At 50.1% G+C, this 12,687-nt stretch overlaps 1 protein-coding gene across 6 annotated transcripts in view; it reads right to left on the reverse strand.

Annotated features, from left to right (window-relative positions):
- Nucleotides 1-12,687, reverse strand: part of CRAMP1 (cramped chromatin regulator homolog 1) — a 60,565-nt gene that overhangs the window by 39,528 nt on the left and 8,350 nt on the right. For all 6 annotated transcript variants that reach the window (XM_074381782.1, XM_074381781.1, XM_074381779.1 and 3 more), the window contains exons 3-4: nt 8,005-8,198; nt 1,819-1,972 (exon numbers count right to left, since the gene is read on the reverse strand). In XM_074381782.1, the coding sequence (XP_074237883.1) occupies nt 1,819-1,972; nt 8,005-8,198 (348 nt within the window). The remainder of the gene's footprint in view (nt 1-1,818; nt 1,973-8,004; nt 8,199-12,687) is intronic.

Below are 12,687 nucleotides of genomic sequence, written 5' to 3' on the forward strand. Positions count from 1 at the left end.
TCCCTTCACCTTAGACGGAGAGAAGGGCCAAAGAGGAATGACGCCTCCACATGCCAGGGAAGTTTAGGATTAGGAGTGTACAACAGGGAAAGGCAACAAAAATAGACAAGAAACATTTGCTTTGACTGCCTTCTGAAATTGACATGAGAGAGAGTCTGGGTGGGCAGACAGAACGTGTACTTGAACCTCAGAACAGATGAGTCTACGCCGGGAGCCTGAGGGTCCAAAGACGCTGCCCACGCTGCCCGCAGGTGGTTCACACAAAGCACTCTGGACTGAATCTCCTGGAGTCCCAACCTTCTCTCTATACGTCATCTACCAAATAGCCACCCAGTCCCCTCCACTGCTAGCCAGCTTCCTCCGCACAGAGCTTTTCAAGACCAGCCATTGTGGATGGTGGATCCGCTCTCATGGGCTGACTTTCACAAAGGCAGTAACGAAGTGTGCAAAGGACAGCTGACACAGAAAGAGGCTGACAGTGAAAACTCAGTGCTGCGTGCAACCGTGGAAGGCACGAGGCCACTCACTACAACCTGACATTAATCACAACAGCCTTGGGTGACAGGATCCGATCAGGGCTGAGATTCCAAATAAACAAGTGAGCTGGACATAAGAAAACCAGCACAGGTAGCAAATATAGGACAAAATGGAGGTAATGCGCCATAAACAAGTCAAGTCAGCAGAAAATCTTATGTTAATGGTCACACAGATACCAAAAGCAAACAAACAAAAGCTGCATTGGCAGCAAACCTGAATCAAGGGGCGCCCCTAACCTACAGAAACCAACAGCTGTTTCCATGAAGCTCCAGAAATAGCGACAACTCCTAGGGGACGTTCTTCAGTGGAGAAGTTGCGCAGTGGGCAGGGGTTATCTGCGGCCCTCAGGGATCTGCCCCAGTCAGACAGGGGAGCTGGGTACTGGCTCTTCCCAAAGCTCTGGGCAACGCCAACGCACCATGGTCGATACCATAATCTGTCCAGAGGACACAACAGGGAATGGCCAAGGCGAGGGACTTTAGGTCACCACAAGGCACAGGTAAGGGCACAAGGAGTGGCAGCATAGCCACAGTCCAGGTACCCTGCGTCGGAACACAAGACATCTGAAAGTAGGGTCAGAAGGCAGCGGGGAGACCCGGGGGTGCATCTGGAAGGACCATGCTGTGCATGAAGCTGCAGGAAGAGCAGGGCCCAACACAGGGATACTGCTGGAGAGGTAGTTCTGACAGGCACAGGCAGGAGGTGGCTGAGCCTCCTGAAGGCAGAGATGGTGATGGACAAAGCATCGCCTGGAGAAGCCATCAGCAGCCAAAAGGTGCTCTGAGACAGAGCTAGAATCATACCTGGGAATGACTTGATCCTGTGAATGAAGAAGGGCCTGCACAGACCTGGGTCCCAGTACAGAGAGCAAGAAACCTGGGAAGGCTGGCTGTCCCCCAGGAAGACCAGAGCCAGCCACGGTGCCTACAGCCCAAGCCCCTCGCTGGACCACAGTGCCATCATTTGCAGTGGAGACCACAGGCTCTAGGTGAGCCAGGGACCCAGAACCCATGCACACTCAGAGTGACTGGAAACACACAAACCACAGCTCAGAAAAGCAGTGGAAAGAACCCCAGAGTCTGGGATGTGGGCTGCTTCCTGGCAATTTGGTTTGACCGAGTTAGACGGCACACAATCAGCCAAACGCTACAAGGTAAGGAGCCAAGCAGCTGGTGAGAAAATGCCAGAGAGCAGGTCCGGCGGGCTTGCTGGAAGCTGTGCTCCGAGTGAAAGCCAGCCCTGCCCGTGCGCACCCCCGAGCCTGGCCCGTGGCGCACTCACCGTGGTCAAAGTCGATGTACTTGGTGATCTTGTGCCAGGTTCGGTAGTAGAAGTGGCGGACCTGCTCCTTGTTCTTCACCATGCTCGCTGGCTTGCCTTTCTTCTTGTACTTCAGTGCAATGTTGTTCTGAATCGCTTCAAAGTCCTTCCCATGCTGGAAAATAATTCCATGATAAAAGCGGAGGGGTTAAAATAATGCAGCTTTCTGTGCGAGGTGGACCCTTTCCCAAGGCTCCCAGAAGTGGTGATGGACAAAGCATCGCCTGGAGAAGCCATCAGCAGCCAAAGGGTGCCCTGAGCCAGAGTACCCTTTTTCTTCCAGAAAGGAGAAAAGAGGCAGGCCACGAAAAAGTAAGCTGCCCTTCCCAGCTTTTCTCTGTGTATGAACTTCAACTTTGATTCCCTGGAACCTTAGGTTTTAATCAGGATAAAGGAGCAATGGAACCAATCACGAAACAATCAGAGCACATGGATACCAAAGAGGAAAGTACCCCAGACAGGGGAAGCATAAAGCTTAGCACTTGGACAACTGGCTTAATGGCTAGAGTTGTTCACAGACCATGAAATGAGACATCTCCATAAAGAAAGGCTCTGGAAGACAAGAGAAGCCATGTAGCGGTTACGACATCTTGAAGAACAGATCACAAACACCCTCACTGCTTCAATCCTAAAAAACAGAGTCCATATTCAAGGACAGCAAACGTGAACACTTAGTAAGTGAACCACACAGAATATACTGATTATACCTGGGGGCCAACCCTTCTTTGAAGCTTCTGTGCAAAAGCTGAGCGTGACTTAGATTTTAAGACGAGAACTTGTGTTCCAGAGAACAGCGTCACCTCAGTGCTGTTTGAGCCACTGCCACAGAGAACCGAGTGTCTGATCACCTCATCAAAGTGAAGCTCCTGAAGTACTGGAAGGGCTCAGCAGCGACAAGCACTCCTAGCACCAAGGTCTTGGTCTCTAAATATCACTTTGCAAAGGGAAGCAGGGCTCCCAGGAAAAACAGCTGACTGCAAAGCTATGATCAGCCAGTGTGTCTGGAATGCCTGGCGGCACCAGCAAATGAAAACACGCTGATGGGCAACAGGAACACGTGGAGAGGATGCAGGAGCCAGAAAGCCTACAATGGCATGATGGATTATGATCCCCAGAATAAACCCAACATCCCCAAGTCTACATGAGTGTAAGTAACAGAATAACTATACATGTGGGAGAGAAGGCACACTCTTCTGGGCACAGGACTCCCAATCAGCAAATGCAGAAAGAACAACGGAAACAGAAGGTCCTCATTGTGAGCAAACACCATGGTAACAACTGCTTCAGGGAAGAGACAGCAATGGTTGCTAAAATCAGCGGGAGCAAAGAATGATGAAAAACAGGGTATTTACACAGCTTCAAAGGCAAGCCATGACCCACTGTGGTGAGACCTGGTGGAGGCCACCTGAATGCAGCAAGCAAGGCAACCCACCACAAGGACAGAGGCGGAAAGACCACCACGGGCCAGCCACTGAATGTGCCAAGGAAGATGTGGTATCACTGTTGCAGAATTCTTGATGAAAATGCGTTAACAAAGACAGAATCATGAGGAAACTGCAGATCAATCCTAGCTGACACAAGGGACACTCGATCAATTAACAGGCTGTGTGTCTCCACAGGTATCGAGATCATCAAAGACAAAAACCATGTGAACAAACAGAAACCCAGAAGCTGTCCCAGGTTACATGAGACTGAGGAGTCAGGGCAGCTGAGTGCAGTGCAGCATCCTGACCAGTCTGGACATGAGTGGGACCCTTGGTAATCTGAATCCCGCCTGTAGATGAGCAGGCAGGGCAGTGTCTGTGCTCATATCCTCACAGGGTAGCTGCCCTAATGCTGTGGAGGCAGGGTGGAGGGGACCTGCTTTGTGCTGGTTTTTTTGCAACTATTTAAAGGTCTGAAATGTTTCAAAATGAAAAGTTAAGGGAGCCAGGTGGTGGCTCACGCCTGTAATCCCAACACTTTGGGAGGCCGAGGCAGGAGAATTACTTGAGCCCAGGAGTTTCAGACCAGTTTGGGCCACATAGTGAGACCCTATCTCCACAAAAAAAACCTAAAAATTAGCCAGGCATGGTGCAACATGCCTGTAGTCCTAGCTACTTAAAAGGCTGATGCAGGAGGATCATCACTTGAGCCCGGTAGGTCAAGGCTGTAGTGAGCTAAGATGGCAATCCTGCACTCCAGCCTGGGTGACAAAGCAAGACTGACTAAAAAAAAAAAAAAAAAAACATGTCTTTTAAATTAAAAAAATAAAAAACATGACTATGGGGGCCAAGGGATAGTAACTAGGGACCTCAAGGAAACTGGAACCTGGGGACTGTTGGGGTGCTGGCCCCCAATGCTATCTACCTCAGAGGCCTCTTGGCAGCTGGGGGACTGTGAGGTGAGCTGGGGGGCAAGGAGGTGGCATTGTGGTGAAGACATTTTAGAGTCTGTAACTCCTGGAAACACAGGGGCTGAGGGAGGTGAAGAGAGAAGTTGCTGTGGGCTGGAGAGTGGGCTGGAAGGCTGGCCCTGGTGCAAAAATAAAATGAAAAATTTAAAACCTTAGAAAAAGTAAAACTAGTTCATTGTTTTTTCAAAAGGAATGGCAAGTAAAGCATAAAGAGGTGAAGGAGAGTATGAAGTGCCTTCCTCCAGGGTCCAGGCAGGCCCAGCCCTCCCCACGTTCCCTGGGCCTCAGTGAGAATCATGATGAAGCAAACTGATGGCCTCTGCATGTCACTGCTGGGCCGTCTGCTCAGAGGTTCCCTGAGAACCCAGGTTCCAGGGCTCCTGCTCGCACGTTCTTAGCCTCTGCTGCCTCCTAAAGTCCTGGGGCACCTGTGTTGCACCTGCCATGTGTCTCCAAGGCTGCAAGCCCCACTGGGCAGAAGCTTTTCCGTATTCCCAGTGAGATGAGAGTGCTCTGTCCTGTGTCAGGAACCAGACATATAGATGCTAACAGCAACGACAACAAAAGACAGGCAGGACTGAAAATATCAGAAAGCTGTCTGGGGTGAAGGGATAGAAATCTGCAGTGTCCACAGAGCCATGGAGATGGTAACAGGCCGAGGATGCCCCCAGCTGCCTGCACAGAGATGGGGAAGGCATAGGTGGGGACAGAAAAGGGGAGCACCACAAAGCACAGAGGCCAGAGCCAAAGCTGCAGCCATTCTGCAGACAGTAAGAAGGAAGCACAGAATGCTGGCTGTGTGGCTGTCAGGTGGGAAATCAAGAACTGTACAGAAAAAACCAGCATGGACAATGGACGGATATAAGCAGGAATAGGAACATGAAATGACGTCAGGGATGAGTCTGTGCAGACCTGCCACTGAAATGGAAGGATATTGAGAGGAAAGAGACAAGTGCCCTGCCACAGGTGAATGCCCTCCCTGGCTACAGGGAGAAGTCTAGACATCATAACTGGACAGGGGCCAATCTGAGAGTGCTCAGCACTGCCCAAATTAGGGTGGGCAGGGGCAGCACTCTCACCTGGAGAGCAACTGAAGCAGGAGTGAATTCAGCCCATGATCAAATGTGACCAAATGAGGCCCAATGACGGCAGAGGGATCCCTGCATCCAGTTGGGCCCCAGCCAGCCTTGCTGCACCCCTCCCAGGGAGGCATCAAAAAGGCAGCAGTGGCCATGACAACAAGGGGGGAGCCGCACTCCTTAGAGGCCTGTGCCCAGCCACTGTCACCCCACAGCTTGAGGGTTCACGGTCACATTGCCACTGGCCAGTCAGCCGTACATCAAGACCCCACTGCCCACCTAGCTTTGGTGAGACACACAATACAGAAATAAAATGCGTTGGGCCCAGTGTCATGGCTCACGCCTGTCATCCCAGCACTTTGGGAGGCTGAAGCAGGTAGATCACCTGAGGTCAGGAGTTCAAAACCAGCCTGACCCACTTGGTGAAACCTGGTCTCTATTAAAAATACAAAAATTAGCTGGGCGTGGTGGCAGGAACCTGTAATCCCAGCTACTGGGGAGGCTGAGGCAAAAGAATCGCTTTAACCTGGGAGGCAGAGGTTGTAGTGAGCCGAGATCGTGCCACTGCACTCCAGCCTGGACAAGAAGAGTGAAACTCCGTCTCACTCTCTTGCCCTCGCTCTCTCTCATAAACATACTCAGATACAGAAAACCCATGGCAGAAAGCATTACGTGGTCAAAACAGGCAATTATTAATTATTACTACTAATTCAGCATTCCAGAACCCCTCAAAACAAGCAACTGCCTGGCAGAAAAACTCCAATGGGCAGCTTGACCCAATGGGAAGGAAATAAAATAAGTTGCTGGAGTAAAGCAAAAGGGTGGGTCATTCCAGGACCTCCTCCTCTGCTTTTAATGGACAACGATGTCTCCTCCTCCCAGGTAGCCAGACCCTCTTACAGAGGCTACAGTCTCAGCAAGGAGGAAGGGCCACACCACAGGAGTAACTGTTTCAGGCAAGAATCAGCAATGGTTGCTGATTCTGAAAACATTCCAGGAATCGCAGGTCCTCCAAGCCCAACAAACAGCTTAAAGGCACGATTTGGGGCCAGAATCTAGACAGAAACAGCCTCCTTGGTATACTCGAGAATCTTCAAAGGGAAGAAAAGGAACACATGAATTTGTCTAAATGACTTCACATCTACTGAAACGGGACTCATGCACACTACTCTTTGAACAATCAGAGTCAAGCCACACTAACAAGGCAGTCCCGTCCACCTGGGTTGGGCAGAACCTAACCTGTAGCCCAGGTGGGAGCAGCCCCAGCCACGACATGCACTGCAGTCAAGTCTTCATGCCCACATTTAGAAGTGTCTCCTTTTCTAATGTCTCTCTAAACACCTCATGGTTTAAATTTTAGAGGCTCCATTCCTTTCTTGAGCATTCTGCTTCCCAGGCTTGACAGGACTTCTCCATCATCCCAATTAATTAGCTATTAAAAGAACAAGGCTCTTGGGACGCAGAGGCGGGCAGACTGCCTGAGCTCAGGAGTTCGAGATCAGCCTGGGCAACATGGTGAAACCCCGTCTCTACTAAAATACAAAAACTTAGCCAGGTGTGGTGGTGGGTGCCTGTGGTCCCAGCTACTCAGAACACTGAGGCAGGAGAATTGCTTGAATCTGGAAGGCAGAGGTTGCAGCAAGCCAAGATCGCATCACTGCACTCCAACCTGGGCGACAGAGTGAGACTTGTCTACCAAAAAAAAAGAACAAGGTTCACCGATCACAAACCTACTTCTAATACTGTATGCCAAAGAAGTAGTCTAAAATATGAAATGCGCACACTGATGTTCACCACAGCGTTACTTACAACAACAGAATCTGGAAAGACCCCAGTCGTCCTTAACCACACAGGAATGGCCAAGTAGAGAAGTGGCTGGCTGGGGTCTCAAGGGTACCCTGTCTGGTGCAGCTCTTCAACTGTGCCACTGCAGTGGGATCAGCTGCAGACAGTACATCCACTCTGGCCATGGCTGTGCTCCAATACGGTGTTTTTACAAAAGCACACAGTGGGCACACAGGCAAGCAGATTATTTACAGTGTCAAAAGAAATACAGAGCAAAAGAACTATGAAACACCATGAAAAATGCAATCAGCGTTAAAAAGTATGCTCACAATAATTACAAGAATTAGGAAATAAAACATGCAGGTGCAACTGGCCCACAGGGAGCACGGCCATTCACTGGGCAGTGGCATCAGGGAGTGGCTTTTCTCTAGTTTTAGGACTTTCTGTTTTGTCCCAAGTCAGCGCAACATCTTGTTAGGTTTCTCAGCGACACCAGCCCCCAAGGCAAGCACCCCCTTGTGCTTCCCCTCAGAGGCCGTCCCTCTGCGATCAGCTCACTCAGCACAAAAGGAAGGCCCTTACGAGGGTCTTCAGTCAAGAACATCTTTGAGAGACAAGGGGTGAGAATCTCCGAAAGGAAATAAAAGAAACACATGAAAACACCTCCTCACGGTCACCTCACCAGTAATAGCTTTTAAAATTTCAATGAGAGATAAACATCCAAGGTCAGTGGGCAAGGCTTGGGGCCCACACCCACCTCAGCCACTGTGGGGTCCCCAGGAACCTGCATTCTAGAATCTAACAGCAGAGGGGAAGCACAGGGAGCAGAGGGCAGGGCTCCAGGAGGGATGCCCTGGCCACCTGGCCACGCCTCCACGGCCCACTCACCTCATACAGCCCCTCGAAGAAGGTGTTCTTGTCCTCTGTGCTCCACGACTCCCACTGCCGCCGGACCTTTTTGCCTTCTTCCTTCTCACCACCAGAAGACCCTAAGTTCCGGGAGGAGGAGCGCGAGGCCCCCGCAGGGGCAGCAGAGGCAACCCCAGACACATTTCCAGATGATGATCCTCCACCTTCAGCTCCTGGGAGAGAAAGCACTGTACAGTGATCTGTTCCAGAAAGCCGGTGGGCCGGGCAGGGCAGTGGGCCTGAGGGAGTGAAGGGCCCACTGCCCCGAGGTCCCAGTCCACAATCCTCAACCAAGGACGCTGGCAGGCAGCACCCAAGACCAGGGTGCCAGCGAGGCTGCTGAGGGCTGCCAGGATGCTTACCTGGCCGAATGACTCTCAAATGGTTTTACAATTAGAAAAGGAGAGAGTTTACATGGAACCATGTAACAGCACGACAATGCTGCAGCCTAAGATACACTGTCCACAATGCAGACAGATCCCTTTCCTCCGCAAACTGAAGCCTCACATCACACTTCATGCGTGTTTCTTTTGCAAATGAGGTTTCCGGCTGAAACATTCTTACCACCTTTTCAAATAATTAGGTTGAGATTCAACCTCAAGAAAACATTTAAATGTGTGTAAAATACTACCTTGTTTTAGATATAATCAATACTTCAGAATTTGAAACATTTAATGCCTAAGAATCTTTAGTCTTAAAACTCCTTATCCTCAATGTCCACCAACAAAATGTGGTGTCCCGAGAACAGCCTGATAACCTTGCAAATCCTATCACAGCATCAGTTCCTGAGCTCAAGCTGAGCCCTCTGAGACCAGGCCAGGAGGGAAAAGCCCAAGAAGACCTGAGGAGGCTTCACCCCCCAGCTGTGGACCAAGAACCCCAGGACCCTCTGAGACGAGAGACAGTGATGTGGCAGGAGTCAAAGACCACACAGAAAGACTTTTTATGGCCTGACACACTCCTCCCACCCATCTCAGTTTCTCCTCGCAGGGGGAGCGGGAACTGTCAGCATATCCCTGTGATAACCAGGGTTCACTTTTTATGAAACATTAGGACCATAAAATGCTGGGACATCTTCAAACTCTGAACAAAAACGCTTTAAAAAGCAAAAGCTGGCTGGGCACGGTAGCTCACTCCTGTAATCCTAGCACTTTGGGAGGCCACGGTGGGCAGATCACTTGAGGCCAAAAGTTAAGAGACTAGCCTGCCCAACATGATGAAACCCTGTATCTCTACTAAAGATACAAAAATTACACCTGGGGTAGGGTAGGGTGCGTTGGCTCATGCCTGCAGTCCCAGCACTTTGGGAGGCTGAGGCAGGAGGATCACGAGGTCAAGAGAGTGAGACCATCCTGGCCAATGTGGTAAAATCCCATCTCTACTAAAACTACAAAATAAACTAGCTGGGTGTGGTGGCACACGCCTGTAGTCCCAGCTACTGGGAAGGCTGCGGCAGAAAAATTGCTTGAACCCAGGTAATGCAGATTGCAATGAGCTAAGATCACACCACTATGCTCCAGCCAGAATGTCTCCCCGCCCCGCGCCCCCCGCCCCCGCCCCCGCCAAAAAAAAAAAGCAAGCAAAATCCAAGCAGATGTAGATTACTGTTAAGATGCTTTCCTAATGAGACAATCACAGGCTTTTCCGTCCAGATCTACTTCTTGGTTGACCGAGAATGAGGGCAGCCACATGCAGGCTGGGAGCTCAGCACCTCCCTCGGTGGGGGTCTGCCTCCAAATTTGGAGGTGGAGGTTGCGGTGAGGTGAGATCACACCATTCATTGCACACCAGCCTGGGCAACAGAGATTCACGCTTAAAAAAAAATTTTAAAAAGAAAAAGCCTCTCAGTCCTACCAGCCCCATTTCTGGTAGTCAATGGCCACATGCGGCCATCATTAGAGAGCGAGCTGCCAGACAGTGCTGCACCTGAATGTCCAGCATTCAGTTGAGAGCACACTGCCGTGGAATAAAACATGAGTTCCAAGCGTGTCCCACCCAGGCTGCTTTCCAGCTGCTCCATTCCCATCCTGCAGAGACAAAAGAAACAAAACCCAGGTATGCTCTGTGCTACACGTGAAATACCTCACATGTTATCTGGCCCTGTCCATTCCTCACCAAACCAGGACCTAACGAACCTGGTGCTTCCCAAGAACCTAGTGCTTCCCAAGATGAAGGGCAGGTTACAGATGTCATTTGAAACGTAACTGTTAAATACAAGGCGCTCTGCTTCACCAGGAGTCTGTAATTCCTCACGTGGAGTCATTTCAGGAAGGACTGCCTGTCCACCTCTGCACCACCCACAACAAAGGCTTTCAGAGCCACTTACAGGTTCCTAAGAAACACTCACTAAACTCTCTTCTTCCAAGACCACAACTTGCTAACCAGCCCTGCCGTTAAATATCAGGTTTGTTTTTGCTAGCCCATGCTGGCATTATGTATATTTGAAAAAGTAACACACATAAATTTTCTAAAATTCTATAATCCAGATGTCTTGCTAAATTTTTTGAGATTTTACTGGATCACAACACTAGTGATCCAAGACAAAGAGAATGAAACAGTAAAGGCTAACGGAATGAACAGTCGGAGCTGGACCAGCTCTCAGAGGTGGAGAGGAGGCAAAAGCTCACCTGAGACAAGAAAAGGCGGCACAACAGTAAAGGCAGCTCTGGCGAGGCTGATGAAGCGGCACCTACTCCTCAGAGGAGCAGGCCACCTCCCAGCAGCCCGAGGCTGGTGCAAGGGGCTTGCCTTTTCTCCTGTTGTTTTAGAAATGACACATTGCCAGTAAAGAAAAGCAGAGCAAGATCAACATTCAGAAAAGAAGGCAGACCTGAGATTGGGATTTCGAAACCAGCCTGGCCAACATGGTGATACCCCATTTCTACTAAAAATACAAAAATTAGTCTGGTGGTGGGCACCTGTAATCCCAGCTACATTGGGAGGCCAAGGCAGGAGGATCACTTGAGGTCAGGAATTCGAGATCAGCCTGGCCAACAAGGTGAATCCCCATCTCTACTAAATATACAAAATTAGCCAGGCATGGTGGCACATGCCTATAATCCCAGATACTCAGGAGGCTGAGACAGAAGAATCACTTGAACTTGGGAGGCAGAGGTTACAGTGAGCCAAGATCGAGCCACTGCACCCCAGCCTAGGCAACAGAGCAAGAGACTCTCTTAAAAAAAGAAAATAAAGTAAAATAAAAGCAGATTCTCCGGCCTGGTGGCACATACCTGGGTAGCTGAGGTAGGAAGACTGCTTGAGCTCATGAGTTCAAGACCAGCCTGAGCAACACAGGGAGACCTTGTCTTTGCAAAACGAAACAGATTATAAAACCCAAAAAACAGAAAAGAAAGCCAATCACCCCCAGTAACCTTTTCTAATATTTGGTGCCCATTATCCTACTTTTTATTCTATTCCATTTTGGTGGCGTTGGATAGGCAGTCTTGCTCTGCACCCAGGCTGGAGTGCAGTGGTGCAATCTTGGCTCACTGCACCCTCTGCCTCTGGGGTTCAAGCAATTCTGGCACCTCAGCCTCTCAAGTAGCTGGGATTACAGGCACACACCACCACATCTAATTTTTTGTACTTTAGTAGAGACAGGGTTTCACCATGTTGCTCAGGTTGCTCTCGAACTCCTGAGCACAGACAATCCACCTCAGCCTCCCAAAGTGCTAGGATTACAGGCATGGTCCACTGTGTGCAGCCTAAACTTGGAAAGCTTTTTAAAAAAGAACCACAACTTCAGAGCAGAAATTGAAGTGGCCTCTGGTTCATCCCTAAAATTTCAGATGCAGAGACCGCTTCACTGCCTGACCTGTAGCTCACTCACTGACTCCAGGCCAAGTAAAATGGGAAAGTGGGAGCAGAGACACCTGGTAGAATACAAGGATGACCACCTGGGCAGGACCACACTCAGCTTAGAGAAATTGAGATGAAAACAGAAGGTAATGATTGAAGGGGAAGGCAGAGAAGCAACAAGAAAAATGAAAGCAGAAAGGCAAGAGATGGCAAGAGAAGATGTAAACAAAATCAGGTGGGCATGGGGGCTTCTCCGGGTGCAGGATGCTCAGTGAAAAGCAGAAGGTCAAAACCAGGTCTGTCTGTGAATGTTGCTGAGACCACAGGGGCTGTGCATAATCTGCACGATAAGGAGCACCATCAAGAAGCCTGGAGGGAAGCGGGTACAATAGCATGATCCCTGACAGTGTTTTCGTTGTTTTTGAGATGGAGTCTTGCTCTTCTGCCCAGGCTGGAGTGCAATGGTGTGATCTCAGCTCACTGCAACCTCCAGCTCCTGGGTTCCAGCGATTCTCCTGTCTCAGCCTACTGGGTGCCCACCATCAAGCCCAGCTAATTTTTGTATTTTTAGTAGTGATAGGGTTTTACCGTCTTGGCCAGGCAGGTCTTGAACTCCTGATCTTGTGATACACCTGCCTTGGCCGCCCAAAGTGCTGGGATTACAGGCACGAGCTATCGTACCCAGCCAACAGTGAGCTCTTTGAAAGCAAGAACCGTGAGATTTTCCCACGCCCAAGCCTGGTTCTAGGCCTCACACACGGCAAGTGCTCCGTGACAGGACAGAGTCCGGTGGAGCCCAGATAAAGGGCCTCCCCATGCTCCCTTTGCCCCACAGCAGCCCCAGGCCACTAGGACCCAGGT

Source organism: Saimiri boliviensis, chromosome 12 (genome assembly GCF_048565385.1).
Source record: "Saimiri boliviensis isolate mSaiBol1 chromosome 12, mSaiBol1.pri, whole genome shotgun sequence".
Classification (NCBI taxonomy): domain Eukaryota; kingdom Metazoa; phylum Chordata; class Mammalia; order Primates; family Cebidae; genus Saimiri; species Saimiri boliviensis.